Raw genomic sequence first — 24,484 nt, 5'->3', positions numbered from 1 at the left:
AGAGTTCAGGCTTTGTATGAACTCTGTTTTTCTCCATATACTGTACTTCCATATATAATTGCATGTTTCAATAAATTACTGCCCCTATTTCCTTTTTTCTAGCAACATGGAAAGAAATGAAGGATGGCTCAAGACTTTTGCACATTACTGTACATGACAGTAAACTTAGAAACAGAAACTGCAGTAATGTTGAAAATCTTGTTATGACTTTTGACATTGTAGCCTTTCATCTACATACCTCTTCTTCAGTGTGCCATGTTTTAGTTTGTATTGGAAACTTTTATGTTCAGAGTGCTTCACTTTCACTTTCACTAAACATAAAAGGTGTGAAATGTAACAGAGCAAGAAATTCTGAGATGATGATGAGTGCATGTTCACATAATAATGCTACTGCAACAGTAACAAATACTGAAACCATTAAATTTGTCCTAAAATATTTATTTATTTCAACAGACATTTTGAACATTGATCACATGTTTGAAGGATTAAAAGAAAAGAAAACCAACACTGTGGCAGAAATATCCTGATGTTCAGCCGTGCAACGTCAGTGTTTTATTTACAGTTTGTAATTTTTTTCCCCAATGCAGTGTGGGCAACTTTTCAGGTCCTTGTCCCAGCTCTGCACTCCTCTCCTGCACCTGCTACTCTTACTCCTCTCTCCAGGCACCGGCAACTTCTGAAATGTGGGAGGTGTGGTTACTTATAAGTAAGTAACCACGTGGCTTACGTTCATATATGGATGTAAGCCACGTGCGCCAGCCTTACCTGGCGCAGTTGGTTGGCTGGGCCTTTGGGACTTGGGTCCTGGCTGTTGAGTCGCCGGGGCTGTGGGCGGGTGGGTGCAGGGGGGCTCAGCCCCAGTGCAGGGGACCTCTGGTGCATCGGCCCAACTAGGGGGCTCTCTAACTGGTGGGGAGGCTGTTATATCTTTGCAGGTGGTCTCCTCTCTGCAGGAGCTCACTTTGCAGGTGGGGGAGAGATATAAGAGAGGTAGAGAATGAACTCAACCTGGGTGTCTATTGTCTTGTGTAGTTTGGGAGATGATTGGATGATGGGGTGGGTGCAGTTTTCTCTGCGGTGGAGTTGGGTGGGCTGCCCCGGACTCTGTAGGGCTGGGCGGTGCTGCTGCTGTGGGCCCCAGTCCGGATGGGCCAGGGCCCCCTTGCCCTGGTGGGTTCCAGAGTTGGGGGAGCCTACTGGGGTCAGCGGGGGAGCTGGCCCCAGGGAGGGGCCGCTTGCCCCTCCCTTTCTTCCCTCCCCATCCTCAGCTGCCTCCCTCTTCCCGCTCTACCACACCCACCCACACACGCAGGGCTTGGGGTGCAGATATGTCACCAGGGTGCAGGGGAGGCACTCCCCCTCTGTCCCCTTCTGGCCACCTGTGCCTCAATTTTATTCTGCAAACTAGACATCCACATTACTCACACTCTCACATAACACATACATATAGGGCCTTGGGGGTGGGCACGTTTTACAGCAACCAGAGGCTGGTCGGTGTATTCAAACCCACCTCTGGCGCTGGTGCCCTACCCTCAATTTTAATGCATATAGACACTGAGGGTTTTTGGGAGGAGCCGTGCTGCTCTCTGGCAGGAAGCACCATGCCCTCCTGTGTTTTAAATGCACTTTAGAACAGCACACAGCAACACTACATATGAGCGGGTGGGTGGAGGTTTGGGGTCTTCACTCACCCCGAATCTGTTAGCCGTCAGGGCTGGGGGGCTGGGAGGAGGTGCTGGCCGTCAGATTGGGGTCTGGGATGCGGGGCCTCCCTGCTACTGCAGATAAGGAGGCGGTCCGCTTGCCTCCACCCCAGAGAGAAGGGTTACATCTCCTGGGTCTAGGTGCGGCTTGCCCCTCTGGGGGCGGGGGTACCTGGACCTGGGATATAGAGTATGTTTGGGGAGTGTGATTGTCTGTGCAGTGTCTATTTGTGTCTGTCTACACGTTGGGTAAGTGCCGAGTATTTGGTTGTGTATATGGGGGTGGGAATGCACGTTTGAGTCTGCGTGCGCCTGTTCGTCTGTGTCTATATGTCAGGTTGGGTCTTAGACTCGACCTCTCTGGGAACATCTCAGGCCCTCCAAAGTACGGCCTATCTCCCCTCACCACACTCCCTGCCGGTGGCTGATGACCTCAGACGTTGGTGTGCTGGTGGTTCTTGTCGACCAGTGTTGGTCAAGTTACTTGAAAAAAGTAATCAGTTACTAATTACTGATTACTTCCCCAAAAAAGTAATCCCGTTACTTTACTGATTACTTATTTTCAAAAGTAATTAGTTACTTAGTTACTTAGTTACTTTTTAAAAACACAATTTACAACCTGAACAGGTGATAAAGCGATAGATCTTTCAGCCCAATTCTGCTTTTTCTGCATAATCCATCATATAAAACGTAATCAAATGAAAAAGTCTCTTCTTAAAACTTGTTTTATTAGTTTTAATCTTTTAACTTTATGCATCAAGCAAAAATTAAATTATATGTAAGATTCTCTGACTGGAAGAAATTTGTTTAACATTTAAATCTATTTTCTGCACATTCCAGCACATAAAATAAAATATTTTTTTGTGTTTACACTCACTCTTTCAAATAGATGCAAGTAAAACACAGCAGAAAATAAATAAAGTCAAAGACTAGTTGCTCTATTTTCACCTATAAAGCAGGACTGGGGTAGGCGGAGGTTTACCCTGGTGCAGGTGTGCCGCGGCGGTCAGTGGAAGAATCCGCGAGTTTCTCTGTGAATTTCCCATTACGTGGTAGCGCACTCGGTGCTGGCTTGGAAGTTTAGGGGGTTTTTCGCCTTAAAAAGAAGTTTTCTTCCCACGCACAACGGACACTAATGTTTTTGTCACTTTTTATGGAATCAAACTCAAAGTAAGGTCAGTACTTCCACGCTTTAAACGCTGCACGCTCATACTCTCTCCCGCACTCGATATATTATCCATTGTTGATCTGCAGACAGCTGTTGCCACGAACGTCGCACACGCTTACGTCACTGTCATGAGACATTCTTGCAAAAAACTCACGGTTTTAGTAACGCAGTAACGCAGCGTTCCTACGGGAAAGTAACGGTAATCTAATTACCGTTTTTGCAATGGTAATCCCTTACATTACTCGTTACTTGAAAAAAGTAATCGGATTACAGTAACGCGTTACAAGTAACGCGTTACTGCCCATCTCTGTTGTCGACTGGGGCTGGGCGCTCATGTATGTACCGGCTCACTCCTGGTGGCTGATTGGCGGGGCCTGGCACCTGTGGCCCGGCTGGGCCCCTTCCGGGGGGTGGGGTGCCCTCAGGCCTCTGGCCTCTGGGCCTGAAGCTCGGTCCTCTCCGTCGCAGCTGGCTGCTGGCAGAGCCCGCGGGCACGCCACTGCAACCCCCTCTGGCCTCTGCTCCGTGGCTGCTGGGTGACCTCTCGTTTGGAGCTCTACTCAGCTCTTCCCAGGAGGGTGGCACGGTTGCCCCCCTTTGGTGGTCCTCCTTGGGTCCTTGTACTCTGGGGCCTCTGGATGTCTGGGGCCTAGATCTCCTCCATACCTGCTTCATGCCCTGGGGGACGGGGCTATGGCTCCCCACACTCCCTAGCAGACCGTTACATGGAGAAACCTTTGGAATACAAGCGTGCTTATCCACACAGGTGTACACACGGGTGTTCACAGACACAAACTACACCTTTCTTGGCTGCTACCTCAAAGCACATTGTGCGCTGTCTATCTTGCGTGCTGCACAATAACATTTAATATTTAGTATCTACTGTTATCTACTGCTAGCTAGTTTATTGTGATGGTGCTGTATTTATTATGTTGCTGTTTTTTTTGTTTGTTTGTTTGTTTTCTCTTCTGTTTTTTTTCTCCATACAGGTGATCCAGGTGTTTTGTTTGTTTTTTCTTTCTTTCTTCTCCCCTTTCTCACCATCTCTTCTCCCCTCTATTTCTCTTTCTCTCCCTCTCTTTCTTTCATTCTTTCTCCCTGTCCTATCCCCCAGTCATGTCTGTCTCAACTGTAACAACTGAAAATAAAATAAATACATAATTATAATAAAGGTCAATCAAATGGACCAATATGGCAAGGCCATGATGATCCACTTGGTAAAGTAAATCCGCTTGGCATCTCTCTTGGCCTTAAGACAACAATTCTGATGGCTAAAGATCCAAACGGGACAGGGGGAAAATAAAAAACCTTGGACACGCACCGGACGCTCAGGACACATACACCCAGGGCGATTTCTCGGGACCTGCTTATTTTAAACTTACTTGGTGTTGCGATTGTGTGTAGTATTAGCTTCGAATCCCGACATTGTTGGATAACACCTCCCACCCAATCCATGACATGCTGGTCAGTCACAGGAGCACGTTCAGTGAAAGATTGAGATTACCAAAAATCAACACTGAACGACACAGGAAATCATTCCTGCCTGTGGCCATCTCCCTGTACAACTCTTCCACTTAACACACTGTTTACTGCAACAGCTACACCGTTATTGTAGATGTTCTTCCCTTTTCAGCTATTTATTAATAAGTGACTTTATATATATATATATATATATATATATATATATATATATATATATATATATATATATATATATATATATATATATATATGCATGTATATATGGTGCTATTCTTAGTTGTGTATTGTCTGTCTTTTTTACTGTTTGTTTATAATGGAGTACTGTAACAAAAAATAATTTCCCCTAGGGATCAATAAAGTATTCTGATTCTGATTCATCCGGTGGGGAGAATGTAAAGCAAACGTAGCCTGTGTTGTACCTGATGGGTACAATGTTGCTTTTGAGGGGTTGCTGCTGTCAAATCTGTCATATGTCAGTGTGATGACTCCATTTTCACAAATGGATGAAGAAGCATGAAGACATTTGTTTTATCTTTGTTTGTATAACAATGTACAACACTGTATATTTTACAAATTTTATACATCACGCAGCTTTCTGTCCATTAAGAGGTGTTGAAATGTCAGCTGACTAACCCTGTCCAACATGCTTGCACATATCTCATCAACCTTGCGCAATATATAGGTGGTTGTGCAGGTCACCAACTAACTGGAAGGTGGGCGGTTCGATCCTAGTCTGCTCAGGTCTTCATGCCAAGTGACCTTGGCCAAGTTAATAATTTCATGTTGCTCACGTATGAATGTGTGTCAGTGTTAGATAGGTAGCACTGAGAACCAGCATAGAAAGAAATGCTTGTGAATGTACAAGTTGTGTAAAGTGCTTTGAGTGCTCAGATACAGTAGAAAAGGGCTATATAGGAACCAGTCTCTTCACCATTATCCATATAAAAATCTATTTATCTGAGCAGTGATCCATGTTGGATGGCTGCCGGAAAGCCCCGCTTGCACACCTTTGGATTTCTGATTTTATTTTTTTTATGTTTTTTATTTAATTTTTTAAAATTTATTTTAGCTTTATCAATAAATGTGTCAGGAGTATAATACAGAAGTAATAGCGCACTGAGGAAAGAAAAGTTCTGGTTCTTGGTTGCTGCAGGTCTCAGTGACTTTCTGCCTGGAACTAAAGAGGTATTTACACCTTTACGAACCTGCGTTCATCATCAGCTCAGAAAAAAGTGCAGATTTTGCTGCTCTGTTACATTTGATACTTCTTTTTTTCTGTTTTGTGACAACAGCACATTTTGTAACTCTGACCCTTTGAAAGCTTCACTAGTGCAGTAAAGCTCTTACATGACACATACCTCAAACTGAAAAAGAACCTTTACATAATGAAACATGGCACCTGAAGAAGAAGTTTTGTCTTTATGTCTTCTCAACAAGATTTCTAATGTGACTCCAGCTTCTGTTAGTGATGTTGTGTTACTGTTGAAATGTGAGCTTTTTCTTTAAAGGGTCCATAGTCACAGCTGCCTCCACAACAACACAAGTTCAACATGAGTGAAACAGAAACTCTGACACCGTCTATGTGAAAGGTTCATGGTGTCAACTTGACATTAACCATTATGGAGTCTCTGATATAAAACTATGATATGATCCAAATGGAGGATCATGTTTATTCCGAAGGAGAAAACCACAGAGAGAGGCTCAAATTGTTTTTGTGCCACTTTAACTTCTGCTGTGAGTTTAATATTAAACATTCTTACTTTAATAACTAGTAAGATCTGAGTGAGATAAGAACACAAACTTTAGAAGGGAGCTGTACACGTTCATGATGGACCACATGTAGAAAGAGCCATTCCTGGGAACAAGGTCTGCATCATGTGACTAACCTTCAAGGCATCTTCAGGTTGAAGAATGCTGCTGCTCTGGTCCTGATGAGGACAAATGTATGAACACATCAAAGCTGCCAAAGTGCCAGAGCAGAATTTTAAAAATGGTAATGTCTTTGCATTAAATGCATCACTGGGTGAGGCCAAATGTCTTTCTACATAACACCACAGTCACAAAGAGTGTGAGACAAAATGTAGATTCAGTTGTATCACAGCTGTTAGCAGGACAAAGAGCTTTAAGAAGACATGAACAGCATTATTGTTAAATGTCTTTAATCCTGCAGTGACAAACTTATTTCAGTGTTTCCTGTTTGCTGTTGTCCTGTTTGTGTGAGAAGAGGCTGAATAAGCATCCATCAGTGGGAGGTTCCCATCAGGTGTCTCCACCGTGGACTCCACCTCCAACCCTGCTCTCCAGGATCCACATAAAGAGAGACGGACGGAGAGAGCAGCGTCTTCTTCACAGAGACACCACCTGCAGAATCACCAGAGAGCCTCCTGAGCAGCAGCCTTCATCCTCCTCATCCTCCATCAGAGCTGCAGGTAAGACGAGCTGCACACCTGGACTCTTGCTCTGCCTCTTGTAACACACATCAGGACGGCTTCAGTGGACACATTTCAGAGCTGAACAACACATTAGTGTTAGGACTGTTAACAGACTGCACAACAAACACATCACAGACAGATGAAGGTGTGAAAGCTGACGTTTAGTGTTTTATCCAGATGTTAAAAGCTGAGCTGAGTGTTTTGGGGCTGGTGGTCATCATTCCTCCTGTTCTTACTGGACATCAGGAGATCCTTTCCTGATGTGCTTGGAGCACAAAGCTCCACAGAGAATAGATTTGAATGCTTGTCTAATTTATCATTGTTGGAGATAAACTTCCTCAAACTGAACTAAAGTCAAACAGAAACATGTTTATTTGGGCCTCCAACCTGTTACATGGATACAACAGTGCTGTTGGTCTGTTAGTGTTTCCTGTCAGGAACCTCGCTTACTTTCAGCTCGAGCTGAGCTCAGTATCCTGGCTTTTTATGCACTCACACTTTTATTTACTTATTTTATCTGATTTATTATTTATTGTTGATTTACTGACTGTTTTTATACAGTTTTTATTTTGTATAACTTCTACAGCACTTTGGTCAACAGGTTGTTTTAAACGTGTTGTATAAATAAACTTTGACTGACACATAAAGTAAAGCCAGCTTTGCATTGTTGGAATAATTTGGTGAATTTCCAACAAGCTGGTGACTCGCCCTCCTGCCCCTCCCTCAATTTTCTTTTTAATAAAGCTTCTTATGTCCATCGTTGATGAGCTTCAGCTGGTTAGCAAACACCAGTTTGTCAGACCTGGACCAATCAACACTGTCAGCTTTCAGGTGCTGTCGGAAGAATGCAGTACTGTGATTGGTTTGTGATGATTGGATAGTCTGGTCAGAGACGTGAGTGTGACTTCTGCCCAGATAAACTGTGACGCCTGAACACATCTTTACTTTATAAACATTTATTTTTACCCTGGAGCCCCGAACGCCCCGGGCCGAAGACACACCCACCTTTATTTAACCTTCAGAGCTAAAGAATAGTGATGGGAAATTCGATTTTTTTTACTGAATCAAGTTTTAATGAGTCACTCACCAAAGTGAATCGGGTTTCTTGAGTCATTTGAGTCACTGAGTCAGTTGACCAGAGAGTGCAAAAATGTATATTTTCACTCAAACTTAATTTGTTTCTCTTTTAATATAAATCCTACTGCTAAGATGAATGATTGTAAAAGAAAACAACTATTTTCTTTAGAGCAAAAAAGAACAAAAAAATTCTAAAGGGAACATTTATTAATTTTTATTTTATTTGTATTTTCCTTAAATGTGTCAAATATATATTTTCTCATCTAAATGTCCACTGAGCTGTGAGCCAGGGGGCGATAAAGTGCCTTAACATTGGTTTCCAACCAAGAAGAAGAAGAAGAAGAAGAAGCTGTGAGACAGGAGGGAGGGGGTGAGTGAGTGAGTGATTCGTAACAGGAAGGGAGGGGGTGAGTCAGTGAGTCAGTGATTCGTTCAACTCGTTTGAGCTGTGAGCCAGGAGGGAGGGGGTGAGTGATTCGCCTTAAGCTATGATTCAGCACAGGAAAGGAGGGGGTGAGTACCTCAAATGTGCTGTTAGCATGCTAGCTGAGCGATGCTACTGTGAACCAAGGAGCTATTGTCTTGATGTGAGCTTCTACTCAGGGTTTTTTCTTCCAGTTCAGAGCAGGAATGTTTTTGTTAATAAACTGGCTGTTGTTTTTTCCCCCACAATTTTAACTATAAGCTAGATATATTTCTACTAATGGAATTAGTTTGCTAACAGCAACAGAGATGAGTCAGTGAGTCAGTTGCGCTTGTGAATCATGATTCACGAGTCAGTAAAGTGATTCTCGAGTATTGAACGATTCGTTCACGAATCGAACATCACTACTAAAGAAAGCTGCTGCTCAGGCCCTGATGACAGGAACCTGTGAACACGTCAAAGCTGACGAGTCCGAACACAGTTTGATGAATGTGTGAGTGCGTCACATGACACTGACAACATTGCTCAGTGGACACAAAAACACTCAGAGGGTTTTTGTGTTGTTACAGAATAAAATGTTTTGTATTTTGTTAATGTGTGATGTTATATAGACCTAATAATGTATTATGCCATCTACAAGTTTGTCTTTGTAACATTACTGTGACAGAGTGTGTTGTGTATAATTTCATACATCAAACACTTCAAACTATCAATAACTGTTTTTTGTCTTATTGTTTTCAGCAGAATCAAAAACACAGCACAGGTTGGTTTTCCACAGAAACACAGCTCATGTTCATGTTTATGCTCGAGGCAAATACTGAACTGTACAAGCCAAAAGGAAATAATGTTTGATTTAATGAGTCCGAACAACACAAATGAAGTGACCTTGTCACAAACGAGTTTAAAAACACATGATCATATTTTATTCTCTGGGTGGTGAAGGCTTTACACTTTACATTGGTGAAATTAAACTTTTTAGAAAAAAGTTTAAAGTGAAAATAAAGTGACTCTAAACGTTAGAATTTTCAAAATGTTTGTGTTTCAGGGATCTTTCAGCTGATTGGCTCTCTCCAACATGCTCCGCCCTCTGCTCTGCCTGTGTGCTCTCATAGCACTGACAGGTAAACACACACACCTGGCAGCCATTTTGAAAGTGTCCTCACAATACTCGAGTACAAAAACATAAGAGTGATGATGAAGAAAGCTTTAAGTACAAATAATCTGACATCGTCAGCAAATGTTTGTCCGACCAGCCAACAGACTGTAGCTCACAGCTCTCATGTGTCTCTGTGTCTTCAGATGGTCAGTGGTTCTATCAGTCTTAAGTGTTGAACATCAGCTTATGTCCCATCACGTATTATGGACAGAAGTACGAGCAGCTCTATGTGAGTAGGATGAAGCCTGATGCTTTAGCAGATCTTTGTGTTTCCATCACTGTTGCTGTTTAGTCTCCACCTGTGGCAGAGATCATGTTTGCAGACTGAGTGAACATCAGCAGTTAATGAAGGTCACACACTCTCTGTTCACGGGTTCAGGCCCTCAGAGGGCAGCTGGCTTTAAGCTCAGAGTCTCATTAATGTCCTCTGCAGTGATGCTGAGTATGTGAACATCAGCTGATGCAGCTTCCTGAAGCAGAGCGAGAGCTCTGACTGAAACCTGAGCAGCTCTGACACCAACAGTTCAGCTGTAAATGACTCAAAGCACAAAAGATGTTGATGTTTGACTCGTTGTGTCTCTGATTTTCCACAGGTGAACATAACATCTGGATATGTTACCATCTGTTTCAACGGCTTTTTCAGTCCTGAAACTGGAGGCAACTGTCTTGTGCAGAGTTCACAGGGCGCACAGAGTTTTTACTTTTGGATAAATCTACAATATTCCTCTGGTGTTGAAAATTTTATTCGTCAAAATTTACCAACCATTAGAAAAAGTTTGGAATGCTATTTTTTGATATCTTTCTCTAATGTGAGTGTTTCTGTATCACACAGTTAAATGTGATGGTGTCACTTTTCACTGTTTTACATCAAATTAATTGTATAAACACTGAAAACCCAAAATAAAATTTGAGATTTTATCACATCAAACACTTTTGTAAAAGCTTTAAGGAGAAACTTCCTGCAGTGTCTGAAACATTTGTGTTTGCTCTTTACAGATTTATTACTATCTGTTTAACTTCGGGACACATGCGGCTCTGTACTTCTATAAATACATCTCTGATCCAGTGGTGAGTCTCTGAGTTGTCATAAACAATCATACACATCTGTAAATGTTTAAATACTACATTAAATACTTTCTAACACAAACATTGTCTTCATCTTAACAAGTCTGACGTTGTCTCTGCTTTGTGGTCGGAACATCGATTGTGTTTGTTTCTGTCCAGATGTTTGTGCTTCAGGTTGGTGGAAACACGGTCAATTCAATACATTCTGCTCCTTCATATGCGGATTATTTCATAGACCTCAGTGGATGCAGTTACTCAGGTACGTGAAACTAAAGCTCCAAACTCGACTTTGTGATTCTGTAAAATTGAACTATTTGAATGTTACAGGGATGTTTGTGCTCACAGTTGTTAAACGAGTCAGTGATCTGTGAGTGTTTGAATTCCTTCAATCCTCAGGTCAGATGTATCGACCTGGTACAGTGATCAACTCTCCAGAAACCTGCTTCAGTCTCATCTGTGATGAGACCGCAGTCCTCCACACCTCCAGCTGTGGACCGCAGGAGCATTGTCAAGGCAACAACATGTAAATTTGTCTTCTTTATATTTAAATGAAAGCAGGAGGTGTTAGCATTACATCAGCAGTAATTGAACTCATTTTGAACAGCCGCTCTAATCAGAGCAAAGAGCTCAGTGAACAGTGAGTTTGATAAAAAGCTCACACTTTATGCACAGCTGCTGATTCACAGCTGGATTATATTATGAATCAGGTTTCAGTTCAATCCCTTCTGTTTGTCAGGCTGGCATCTCCTGTAGCGCCACCATCAGGTTTTTCTCTGAGATGTCTTGAACATGAGAGCTCCCCCTGGTGGCTGCAGCTCCCAACAGCAGCTCATTAAGATGTTCATGGTTGGATGTTTGTTGTTGACCCGGATATGTCCTTCAGTGCACATATTAAACAAATATGTAAGACTGCTTTCTTCCATTTGCGCAACATCTCTAAAATTAGAAATATCCTGTCTCAGAGTGATGCTAAAAAACTAGTTCATGCGTTTATTACTTCCAGGCTGGACTACTGTAATTCATTATTATCAGGATGTCCTAAAAAACTCCCTGAAAAGCCTTCAGCTAATCCAAAATGCTGCAGCAAGAGTACTGACAGGGACCAGAAAGAGAGAGCAGATTTCTCCTGTATTGGCTTCCCTTCACAGGGCTCTAGACTAACTTTTTGCCACGGTTGCAGTGGTGCGCCTAACTTGTTTTTCTTACATGCATCAGCACAAAAGTTGCACCCAATTTTTTTCAACTACATTGCTTAACCCCACTGTTTTAAATCTTCACATTTTTTTATTGCTGTCCATACAGACAATATGTCACGGGCTGCGTGGCAGACTGTGGGAAAAGAGGACCCAGTCGCGGTACTCTGTGTCTAAGCAGTGCATTTATTTATAGTGAATGAAACAATAACAGTAAATCCCCGTGCTCTCCCGTGACTCCCGTGTCCTGTCTTCTCAAAAAGTCCGTGCTCCGTGTTCTCCACTCTCGTGTGTCCACACACACACCCCGTGCCTGCTGCCCTCCGATGTTCCATGCGCCTCCTGAGGGGAAAATAACAGAGGCAGCCGTCAAGACACTGTATTCCTTTAGGCATACACTCACAGACTTTAACTGAGCTAAGACTGACGTGAAGTCTCACTCAATGATCCCGCATCGGTGGGAGCTCCAAGCTCCCCCGACGAGCCTGATCAGCAGCAGGTGTGTGGTTTCGGGTGTGGCCCTGCTTAGGCTAGGGGACTGGCCACACCCACTAGGCCTGAAGACGTCTGTAAACGAGTGCTCAGACACACAGCCACCCACACACACACATATGTACAAGCATAGAGAAACGGGGTAGCAACACCAAAAATACATATGAAATACATATAATATAACACAAGTCCATAACTGCTCAGAGATCCTGGGTCGCTCAGACCCAGGACCCTGACACAATATTGATTTGTAAATGATTAACTAACAATCTCGTCAACACAAAGTTCTTTATTTAGAGCAAATTCCTACAAGAAAGATACTGAAAAAGTGCTTGTGCTTAAAGTGCGTTGGCACTTTGGCACTCTTTGGCAATATTGTATACAATGTTACACTAATTCATCATCTCGGCTCCTCTGATGACCTGTTTGCTGCTGCCTGCTGCTGAAGGACAGTGAAGAGAGGGGACACTTGGGCAGTGCATTTATCACAGCATATAATGTGTTTTCTGGATACACTGTGCTTTTTCAGTGTTTCAATTTGAAATGTATTCACACCAGTCACAAATGCAGTATTGTCGGCCATGGGCTTTCCACACTCACGACAGTAAAGGCAGTGCATCATGTTGTTAACTTTACTGTATCTTAGCCAGTGAAACTGGTCAAGCCACTCTCTTCCAAATGTATAAACGTCCCCCTTTTACGTTCAGTGGGCCCTGGCTCTGGCTGTGGCTCATTATCTGATGCCGTCTCAGGACCAGTGTTAGACATAACCTGAGAGGTTGATGGCTGCGAGTCAGAGCACTGGCTATGAATTTTAGATGGATCAGGCCTTAACTCAACAAAAAAGTTATTAATCGTCCTTTTCATCTTTTCTTAATGCCCAAAGCTACATCCACTTCTGTCAGGCCTAAGCTACTCACTCGGGCTAAATATAACCACAAAAACAACACTTCTCATTCTCTAAATGTTTGAGAATGATACGTCACTGGTTTCAATAATCGATTTGATTCCATTCACAATGTCCAGATTTGCTTTGATTCCCTATTTGATTCGATTCAATTTTGCCTCAGACAGTCAGAAATAGGGATGGGTACCGGTGGCACCAGTTCTGACATAAACGGTAGTAACCAGACCAAAAAGCAGCGCACATTTCGGTGCTTTTTTTTTTTTTCCTGAGCCAATTCTAGCCAATCATTTTACGTTTCCGAGGATAGTAGGCGGGCCCAGGTACGTACGTTCTTTTAGAGTAGAGCTACAAATTAGTGATGGGATTTCCGGCTCTTTTTAGAGAACCGGCTCTTTCGGCTCGGCTCACTAAAAATAGCCGGCTCTTTCGGCTCCGAACCGGCTCTTCAGGTTGTTTTGTTGCTTTAATTAATTTATTATTACAGTAATATAAAATTATTCACAAAAGCAATTACTGATGTAAAAAAAGTGGTTTTATTTATATATGTTTATATATAAATATATACAGTGGCCCCTAGAGACACGTACAAACTCCAAAAAGCACGTACAAAATCTAAAACACATTTCTAGCTTTAACTGAACTTCCAAAACAGAGCTACCTAGATCACTTAAATTACACAATTGAAAGCATATGTGTATTGTTTGTGTATTTATACACAAGCACTCATATATATTCAAATAATTTAAAAAAAAAGTTCATTTACCTCTTACTACCACACACCGGTCGTTGGTACTTGCTGGCTTGTGTAGCCTCTAGGTAACAAAAGCTCAACACTGCGCCTAGCATTCTGGAGCACTTCTGTTGTCTTTTGTACATGTTTTGGAATTTTTACGGGCTTCTGAGGCTACGTCCACACGTACACGGGTATTTTTGAAAACAGAGATTTTCTGTTTTCGTTTTAAAAAATAATCCCGTCCACATGTAAATGCAGAAATGAAGGAAAACGCTGCTAGGAGCATGCCAAAGCAACAGGTGCCGATATATTCCTAAACGTGTAGAAATATTGGCCAATCAGAAGTCTAGAAGCCTCGGTGGGAAATAGTAAACAAAGATGGGGCGTAGAAGCAGAACCGAGTCGTATGTGTGGAGGGACAGTAACTGTGTGTGTATATGTAAGCATTTAAACACTGCAGAGAGTACAATTAACAGTAACAGTATTGTAGAAATTCATTTCACCGAAACAAAACGTGGCGCACAGTGTGACGTCAAAAAAGGCGCACATCTTTGACGCTGCGTTTTCTCCGTTTTCCTCATCGTAAATGCAAAAACTGAGTTTTCAAAAATAGACATTTTTAGAAATCTCCGTTTTCAAAAATACCCAGGTACGTGTGGATGTAGCCTGAGTTTTTATGTGTTTTGGAGTTTTTACGTGCTTCTGAGTTTTTACGTGTTTTGGAGTATGTAGCTGCTTTGTCTCTAGGGGCCACCGTAAATATACTTTTATTTAGTCACTCCACATAAAAAGTAATAAATAAATCATATAATACAAAAACCAACTAGTCACTGTTCAACTTTTAACTATTTAAATTTTCAGCTTTTCCTTTTAAACAAATTTAAAATGAAACAACACAAAACACTGCAAACCACAGCACAATTAAATATAAATTAAATATGAAAAAATTAGATGCATATTCTCTGTCATATGGGCCTGCATGAATAAACTTTCTGAATCCTTTGTCATCTGCAACTGAAAATAGTTGTGGATGATTACTATACCTTTTTAATGTGACGTTGTTGTCCCTGGCTCTCTTTCTCTCTCTCTCCCTCCCGTATGGGCAGAAATCTGTGCCATCAGAAACTGAATTTGAATAAGTTAAATTTGAATCTGAATTGTAACTTGAATAAATGCTTTTGAAAACTGAATTTGAATTAGTCTAATTTGAAATTGAATTTATGGTTTGAAAATGATCATCACTAAATTGAAATTGAATTTTATATATTGAAAATGAATTCATTTGCTTTGAAACTACATTTTATCCTTTAAAAATTAAGCTCTCGAATAATTTCAGTTTCACTCTCACCATTCAGTTTCAGTTCAACAATTCAATTTCAGTTTTTTGGAACTTACTTCCGGTTCCGGTTCAAGCGCAGATTAATAGAACTACGTTTTACCAGCGGGCCGAAAGTGTTACTGACGGGAATCTACAGCGTCTTGAGCTCAATTAAGACTTCAGAAGTCATTCGTCATGTCGAATGACCAGCGGATAAACTCTCAGGTTGGTAATAAATGTATTACATGTATAAGAACAAGCGTCATGTTAATAATTGATAGCCGTACACTAACTTTTATGCTTATTGTAGCTGTTAGCTAAAAACGCTAATTTAGCCTAGTTTGCCCTGGATTCAGCTTTGACAAACAAATATGATCGACTGTTTCTAGTAGAAATCCAAAGTTGTCATCTTGTACCCTGTCAGAGCCCTGTATGCTTGCAGAGACCCCTACAGTAGGGAAACATGCAAAACGGTGTCCAAACCTTTGTATTTTAGCTTTATTTATGTCTCACACAGCATCCCAACTCTTTAGCTAACTTAATAACTTTAGCTAAAGTGAATAGTTAGTCTAATTCATTAGTGCAGCATTACTGCGCTTGAACCGGAACCGGAAGTAAGTTCCAAAAAACTGAATTTTGGAACTGAAATTGAATTGTAGAACTGAAACTGAATGGTGAGAGTGAAACTGAAATTATTCGAGAGCTGAATTTTTAAAGGATAAAATGCAGTTTCAAAGCAAATGAATTCATTTTCAATATATAAAATTCAATTTCAATTTAGTGATGATCATTTTCAAACCATAAATTCAATTTCAAATTAGACTAATTCAAATTCAGTTTTCAAAAGCATTTATTCAAGTTACAATTCAGATTCAAATTTAACTTATTCAAATTCAGTTTCTGATGGCACAGATTTCTGCCCATACTCCCGCTCTGTTCCTGTGCTACTGCGACTGTAACTACCGCCCCTCCCCCCTCTTCCCAGCGCAAAGCAGAAGGCTCGCCTGCGGAGTGAAGCGGAAAAAAAGTGAGAGAGAGAGAGGGTGAGAGAAAGAAAAAAAAAACCACGGCTCGCCGTCGTTCACTTCAAATAACCGGCTCTAAGAGCCATTTCGTTCGCGAACGACCCATCACTACTACAAATTAAAAATACCCAAGGCTAAGCGGTCAAAAGTCTGGCTGTACTTCGCAGCAAAAGATGCAAACTCAGCAGCCTGCAACAAGTGCTTTAAGGTGATACTGTGATACTGTCAAAGGAGGTAACACCTCGAATCTGATGAAACACCTGGCGAGGCATAGCGTTTTTTTTTAAAGCCGAGAAATGCACCGTGTTTGATAGCTTGCTGCGAGACCTCACACCGAGCACATCTACTGCGGGTGTGGTGCCTGTTATCGGACCTGGAGTTAGCAACATCCCCCGAGAACCTGAAGAGGAGAGTCCTGGCCCCTAGCCCTGCCAGTGTAGCAGAAATGATGACGGATGATGATGGCAGCAGCAGCCGTTCTTCTCTGCGTGAGTAGCTTAATGTTGTTGTTTGTAATTAATGTTGAGTAGGCTATGGGCAGAAATCTGTGCCATCAGAAACTGAATTTGAATAAGTTAAATTTGAATTTGAATTGCTCAGATTGAATCTGAATTGTAACTTGAATAAATGCTTTTGAAAACTGAATTTGAATTAGTCTAATTTGAAATTGAATTTATGGTTTGAAAATGATCATCACTAAATTGAAATTGAATTTTATATTTTGAAAATGAATTGATTTGCTTTGAAACTGCATTTTATCCTTTAAAAATTCAACTCTCAAATAATTTCAGTTTCACTTCTCACCATTCAGTTTCAGTTCTACAATTCAATTTCAGTTCCAAAATTCAGTTTTTTGGAACTTACATCCGGTTCCGGGTCAAGCGCAGATTAGTAGAACTACTACTAGCGGACCGAAAGTGTTACTGACGGGATTCTACAGCATCTTGAGCTGAATTAAGACTTCAGAAGTCATTCGTCATGTCGAATGACCAGCGGATAAACTCTCAGGTTGGTAATAAATGTATTACATGTATAAGAACAAGCGTCATGTTAACAAATGATAGCCGTACAGCAACTTTTATGCTTATTGTAGCTGTTAGCTAAAAACGCTAATTTAGCGTAGTTTGCCCTGGATTCAGCTTTGACAAACAAATATGATCGACTGTTTCTAGTAGAATTCCAAAGTTGTCATCTTGTACCCTGTCAGAGCCCTGTATGCTTGCAGAGACCCCTACAGTAGGGAAACATGCAAAACAGTGTCCAAACCTTTGTATTTGAGCTTTATTTATGTCTTACACAGCATCCCAACTCTTTAGCTAACTTAATAACTTTAGCTAAAGTGAATAGTTAGTCTAATTCATTAGTACAGCATTACTGGATCACCTGTTTGAAGTGATATAATATGATATACAACTATCACTGAAGCAGCAAACTTTGTAAATAAACAACACTTCTCATTCTCTAAACGTTTGGCCACAGCTGTAGATTACACTATCAGTGCTTGTTCACTCTTGACAATAATTACATTTCTAAATTCTCTTTGTGCATTTACAGGTAAACAATATCTAATATTTTATCTAAATGACTGCTTTGTCTTTGAAAAGGTGAAGAGCCTGAGGCTGGTGACAGTCCAGTTCTACTCCAAGTACATCCTTACGGTGGCTCACAGGACAAGGCCACATTCCTGTCCTGCCAGAAGAGAAGAGAAACTTCAGAGTCTTCATGCAGTTCAACTACACGTGTCATATTCCGTATGACAGGGGTCTCAAACTCCAGTCCTCAAGGGCCGGTGTCATGCAACTTTTCCATGCCCTCGAGGACTGGAGTTTGAGACCCCTGCCGTATGGTGTTCATGCAGTTTTCTACCCCACAGTTACAGCATGTCTGACTGCCTGTTCAGCATATGTAAAAATATATGAGTTTAAGCATGTGATGACTAAGGCCTTCCATTATGGTGTTTGTCATCATTTCACAGACATCTGGATGATCATTTGGAATAAACTAAAAACTAAAAACTTGTTACTTCATCTTTTATCTTTATTATTATTATTGTTATTTTACATTTTTCATTGTTAGGCATTAGGTTTATTTGTAGTAGTCCTTTCCAACTTCTTTCCCTCTTCCATGTTACTGTGTCAGCATCTATTTGGGTTTGGAAGTGGAACAGAAAGTAAGGAAATCCAAAGTGCCATTAAAACCAGGAGAAGTTCTTATATTTCAGAAGACTGCCTAACAATGAAAAATGTAAAATAACAATAATAATAATAAAGATAAAAGATGAAGTAACAAGTTTTTAGTTTTTAGTTTATTCCAAATGATCATCCAGATGTCTGTGAAATGATGACAAACACCATAATGGAAGGCCTTAGTCATCACATGCTTAAACTCATATATTTTTACATATGCTGAACAGGCAGTCAGACATGCTGTAACTGTGGGGTAGAAAACTGCATGAACACCATACGGCAGGGGTCTCAAACTCCAGTCCTCGAGGGCATGGAAAAGTTGCATGACACCGGCCCTTGAGGACTGGAGTTTGAGACCCCTGTCATATGGAATATGACAGGTGTAGTTGAACTGCATGAAGACTGAAGTTTCTCTTCTCTTCTGGCAGGACAGGAATGTAGCCTTGTCCTGTGAGCCACCGTAAGGATGTACTTGGAGTAGAACTGGACTGTCACCAGCCTCAGGCTCTTCACCTTTTCAAAGACAAAGCAGTCATTTAGATAAAATATTAGATATTGTTTACCTGTAAATGCACAAAGAGAATTTAGAAATGTAATTATTGTCAAGAGTGAACAAGCACTGATAGTGTAATCTACAGCTGTGGCCAAACGTTTAGAGAATGAGAAGTGTTGTTTATTTACAAAGTTTGCTGCTTCAGTGATAGTTGTATATTATATTATATCACTTCAAACAGGTGATCCAGTAATGCTGTACTAATGAATTAGACTAACTATTCACTTTAGCTAAAGTTATTAAGTTAGCTAAAGAGTTGGGATGCTGTGTAAGACATAAATAAAGCTCAAATACAAAGGTTTGGACACTGTTTTGCATGTTTCCCTACTGTAGGGGTCTCTGCAAGCATACAGGGCTCTGACAGGGTACAAGATGACAACTTTGGAATTCTATTAGAAACAGTCGATCATATTTGTTTGTCAAAGCTGAATCCAGGGCAAACTACGCTAAATTAGCGTTTTTAGCTAACAGCTACAATAAGCATAAAAGTTGCTGTACGGCTATCATTTGTTAACATGACGCTTGTTCTTATACATGTAATACATTTATTACCAACCTGAGAGTTTATCCGCTGGTCATTCGACATGACGAATGACTTCTGAAGTCTTAATTCAGCTCAAGATGCTGTAGAATCCCGTCAGTAACACTTTCGGTCCGCTAGTAGTAGTTCTACTAATCTGCGCTTGACCCGGAACCGGATGTAAGTTCCAAAAAACTGAATTTTGGAACTGAAATTGAATTGTAGAACTGAAACTGAATGGTGAGAAGTGAAACTGAAATTATTTGAGAGTTGAATTTTTAAAGGATAAAATGCAGTTTCAAAGCAAATCAATTCATTTTCAAAATATAAAATTCAATTTCAATTTAGTGATGATCATTTTCAAACCATAAATTCAATTTCAAATTAGACTAATTCAAATTCAGTGTTCAAAAGCATTTATTCAAGTTACAATTCAGATTCAATCTGAGCAATTCAAATTCAAATTTAACTTATTCAAATTCAGTTTCTGATGGCACAGATTTCTGCCCATAGTAGGCTAACCACGTTATTAAATTAATGCATGTAAGGTGAACTAGCAAACATCATCATAGCTACATGCGGCTGTCTTCTTGTTTGACAGCAGATACTCCCTTCACCGTGGCCAAAAAGGCTAAAATGACCAAAGAAAAAGTGGAAAACAGTTAAACATGAGCGGCTTTTAGACAAAGTTTGTGTTTTTTCCATTGTTTAAGCACTGCTTCCAGCCAAGAGTGATACCATATATGCCCTATAGCTGCAGAAAAGGCTAACATTGTTATCTTTAAAAAAAACAACAACAGCTGAACATGAGAGGTTTTTGGACCAATTTTGTGTTCTCCATTCTTTAAGCACCGGTTTGAGCACCGTTTAAGCACCGGCACCGTTTCAAAAGTACCGGTTTGGCACCGGTATCGGATAAAACCTAAATGATACCCATCCCTAGTCAGAAATATTATAATTCTGATCATTTATCAGTGCTGACACTTGTGAGACTTCATCAGAGGTGTGAGCATCACAGCAGATGCCTTAGTGTCAAAGTAACTGAGGATAAAATACAGAAAAAACAAGGAAGGAGATATTCCTGGCCTGGATTTTTAATGCAGATAACCTTAAAACTATTCTGCATATATCAAAAACTGAAGAAAAACATGACTCAATATCTAAAATTACCTGATGCTGCTGAAGTGAATGTTACAGAGGTTTTATTAAAAACACTGCTGAGCATTTTGCAATTTGGCATCGTTTTAAAAATTTCTTCGGTATTAAACAGCAGAAATAAGGCTTTCTTGTCAGAGGTCATTTTTGGAAAAAAAACAGCTGCTGTCAGCACTTGTTCACAACAGTGTGAAATAAGCAAGTGAATGGGAGAGAGAGAGACAGAGCTGTGCATGAAGTGTGATTTTATCTTGGTGGAAGCTAAACAGCAAAGGTAAGAGGAAATGAATGAGGATGTTATCAAACGGGAACAGCAGTTTGGATCTTCTTTTGCTGCTGGCTCAGTGAAATTTGGTTGGAGAGTAAAACAAACCTGCAGCTCAGAATCTGTGAGCTGTTTCAGCCTCGACAGCGTCTCCATGTTCATGCTGTCGGGAGAGAAAGCCGACAGCTCACAGATTCTGATCCGCTCTCTTTGTTTATGTCGTTGTGTAGAATCTGTTTACCTGCTCTCATTTGCTGTTTTAGCTGTTTGGTGGTTGTTGAAATAGTTTTGTGAGTTTATGGCAAAATAATTTATATTTAAAAATTGATTCAGGATTTAATAAATAAATATCACCTTATTCAAGCTGAAATCCATTTTAATTAGAAAGCTATTGAAACCCAGCCCTACTACTCACCTCTGTCTATCTGCCTGCACTTTCAAACGCACACACGTAGTGAGACAGAAATATCTGGAACACGGCCAATCAAAGAGGTCCCGCCCCTGACTATCTGTGATTGGTTTAGACCACGATATGGGCATAATGTGTGTCTGTTGTTGACCTCACGGAGACTTTCAGAGTTGCAGAGACTTTTTCTGGGGGACCGAACAGCTGGTCGCACCGATGCGATTTTTTTTTGTTGCACCATTGAGAAATTACGTCGCATATGCGACCAAATTGGTCGCACTTTAGAGCCCTGCTTCAGTGACTAACAGGTTTCCTCCTGTTAAGATAGCATATATCCTTCAAACTGTCGACAAAGTTGTTGCACATAGGATGTGACATGATTGTTGGAGTTTTCATTCTAAGGTCATAGGATCTTTATGTCTAAGTGACTGTTGTTGTGATTTAGGGCTATAAAAACAAAATATAACTGAATAATGTTTAAATTTCTGCCTTTATCAGCTGCGTGTTGGACACCATGTTGGCGTCCACCTGCACTGTGACCGGCCCCACTATCATAGACGTCAACGGCCAGATGGACTCCATCCAGGATCGGTGTGCGTACTCTCTGTTCTCGACTCCATCACTCCCAGACTTCCATGTTCTGGGGAACTTCAGGGATCGACGTTGTAAAGATGTGAGCTTTGTGGACAGTGTGACGCTGCGTGTGGACGTGCATTACATTCACCTGGAACAAGGTGGGAGAGTTCAGGTAAGCGACCTACAGCCACAGTTCATGTGTCAGAGTGGAGTCTGATCCAAAGTCCTCCCTCATCCTCTTCTGTGTCTCCTCTCATCTTTCTTCTCAGGGCTGTTAAAGCAGTTCTTTCAGAGCTGCTGAACTCAGTGGTTGTTGCTGTGAAATCAGCCTGTTTGTGTGTTTGACATGTTTCACTCAGTGTTTCCTCCACTTTGTCTCTGCTGTGATGCAGCTGGACGACTCCACGCTGACCCTCAGCAGCTCACCTCAGCTGGTTCACGGTGTGCAGCTCTCTAAGGACCAAACTGGAGTCACTGCCAAGCTGTCGCTCTCCAACCTCACCATCTCTGTCTTCTTTGATGGCTACACCGCACAGATCCACTTAGAAAGTACAGAAAATAAAAAGTTTAATAAATGTAATGTAAACTCCAAACTGTGCTGTTATTTATTGAGCTGCTGTGTTTGTCCATTTTGAATATTGATGCTGATCTGACTCATTCTGTCCTGATCCTGTGCAGGACCTGCTGGTTCATCTGTGGAGGGTCTGTGTGGAAACTCCAGCAGGTCTCTGAGTGACCTGAGGATCTCTGAGTACAGCTCCACCAGGCAAGACCTCATCACAAGCTCAGAGTCCCTCTGACTGCTGCTGCTACTCATGTTGTAGATATTCTGTGTTTGTATGAATGAGTCTGAAGGTTGTTGTTTGTCGCCCCCTAGCTGTGAGATGCAGTACAGTGAGACTGCTGACGGCACGATCGACTGCACCAGTGTGACTGAACGGTGAGCAGATCCACACAGCAGGGAACATCTTACCACTTTTAAAACAACATAACAGCTGAACAAAGTCATGTACAAAAACATAAGAGAACCAGAACAAAACATCAAATCAGCATTAAGTTAAGATAAAATAAACGTTTATTAGTCCCACACATGGGAAATATTTTTGGTAACGGCAGTGAGTACAAGTTAAGAGCAGTAAAAATTAAGAAAAACACAATAGGATAAGATGAAACATAATTACATACTATAAAAAATAGAATAACATTGTGATGGACCTAGTTAAAAAAGCAGGAGTCAAATCAATTATTAGAAAGGTAGGGTTTTCATTTATTTAACCCCTACAATTTTATTTACAAAAGTAATAAATCTTGAACTCATAAAAAGAAGCAAAACTGAACTCGGGGAGAGAACTGCAAACTTAACAAACCAAACAACTGCCCAAACAAACGTTACTGACCTAAAGAGGGAAGGACACACAGTGGTATACATATAATATTTCCCACTCGCCCCTGTGGGTGGTCGATCCTTCAAGCTCGGGTCCTCTACCAGAGGCCTGGGAGCTTGAGGGTCCTGCGCAGTATCTTAGCTGTTCCCAGGACTGCGCTCTTCTGGACAGAGATCTCCGATGTTGTTCCCGGGATCTGCTGGAGCCATTCGATTAGCTTGGGAGTCACTGCACATAGTGCTCCGATTACCACTGGGACCACCGTCACCTTCACCCTCCACATCCTCTTGAGCTCTTCTCTGAGCCCTTGGTATTTCTCGAGCTTCTCGTGTTCCTTCTTTCTGATGTTGCTGTCATTCGGAACCGCCACATTGATCACTGCGGCCGTCTTCTTCTGTTTGTCTACCACCACTATGTCCGGTTGGTTAGCCACCACCATTTTGTCCGTCTGTATCTGGAAGTCCCACAGGATCTTAGCTCGGTCATTCTCCATCACCCTTGGGGGCATCTCCCATTTTGACCTCGGGACTTCCAGGTTATACTCGGCACAGATGTTCCTGTACACCATGCCAGCCACTTGGTTATGGCGTTCCATGTATGCCTTGCCTGCTAGCATCTTGCACCCTGCTGATCACGGGCAGGGCGTAAGTGTTGATGGCTCTGATCTTGTTCTTACCGTTCAGCTGACTCCTCAGGACTTACCTGACCCTCTGCAGGTACTTGGTGGTTGCAGCCTTCCTAGCGGCTTCTTCATGGTTCCCATTCGCCTGTGGGATCCCCAGGTACTTGTAACTGTCCTCTATGTCTGCAATGTTGCCTTCTGGTAGTTCAATCCCCTCAGTTCTGACTACCTTCCCTCTCTTTGTTACCATCCGACTACACTTCTCCAGCCCGAATGACATTCCAATGTCATTGCTGTATATCCTGGTGGTGTGGATTAGTGAATCGATGTCTTGTTCACTCGTGGCATACAGCTTGATGTCATCCATGTACAGGAGGTGGCTGACAACTGCTCCATTCTGTAGTCGGTATCCGTAGCCAGTCTTGTTAATGATCTCACTGAGCGGGTTCAGGCCTATGCAGAACAGCAGTGGGGACAGAGCATCTCCTCGGTAGATCCCGCACTTGATGGTGACTTGTGCTATGGCCTTGAAGTTGGCCTCTAGTGTTGTCTGCCACATCCCCATTGAGTTCCTGTTGAAGGCTCTCAGGGTCCTGTTGATCTTGTACAATTCTAGGCATTCCAGTATCCAGCTGTGGGGC

General features: G+C 41.6%; 1 protein-coding gene across 1 annotated transcript; it reads left to right on the top strand.

Annotated features, from left to right (window-relative positions):
* Positions 1–1,146: 1,146 nt before the first annotated feature.
* On the top strand, positions 1,147–24,003 carry LOC134622880 (uncharacterized; the record flags this gene model as incomplete). Its single annotated transcript, XM_063468191.2, has 12 exons — positions 1,147–1,170; positions 6,578–6,782; positions 9,613–9,671; positions 10,036–10,128; positions 10,439–10,510; positions 10,682–10,766; positions 10,904–11,030; positions 21,759–22,008; positions 22,229–22,385; positions 22,515–22,602; positions 22,714–22,776; positions 23,835–24,003. Coding segments are annotated over exons 1-12 (1,392 nt in total), but the record flags the coding sequence as incomplete, so codon positions are not given.
* Between the last annotated feature and the right edge of the window lie 481 nt (positions 24,004–24,484).

The sequence above is a fragment of the Pelmatolapia mariae genome, unplaced genomic scaffold, assembly GCF_036321145.2.
Source record: "Pelmatolapia mariae isolate MD_Pm_ZW unplaced genomic scaffold, Pm_UMD_F_2 NODE_ptg000260l+_length_34177_cov_1, whole genome shotgun sequence".
NCBI classification, from domain to species: Eukaryota; Metazoa; Chordata; class Actinopteri; order Cichliformes; family Cichlidae; genus Pelmatolapia; species Pelmatolapia mariae.
Note: the sequence above shows the minus strand (reverse complement) of the source record. Positions and strands in the feature narration are given on the sequence as shown.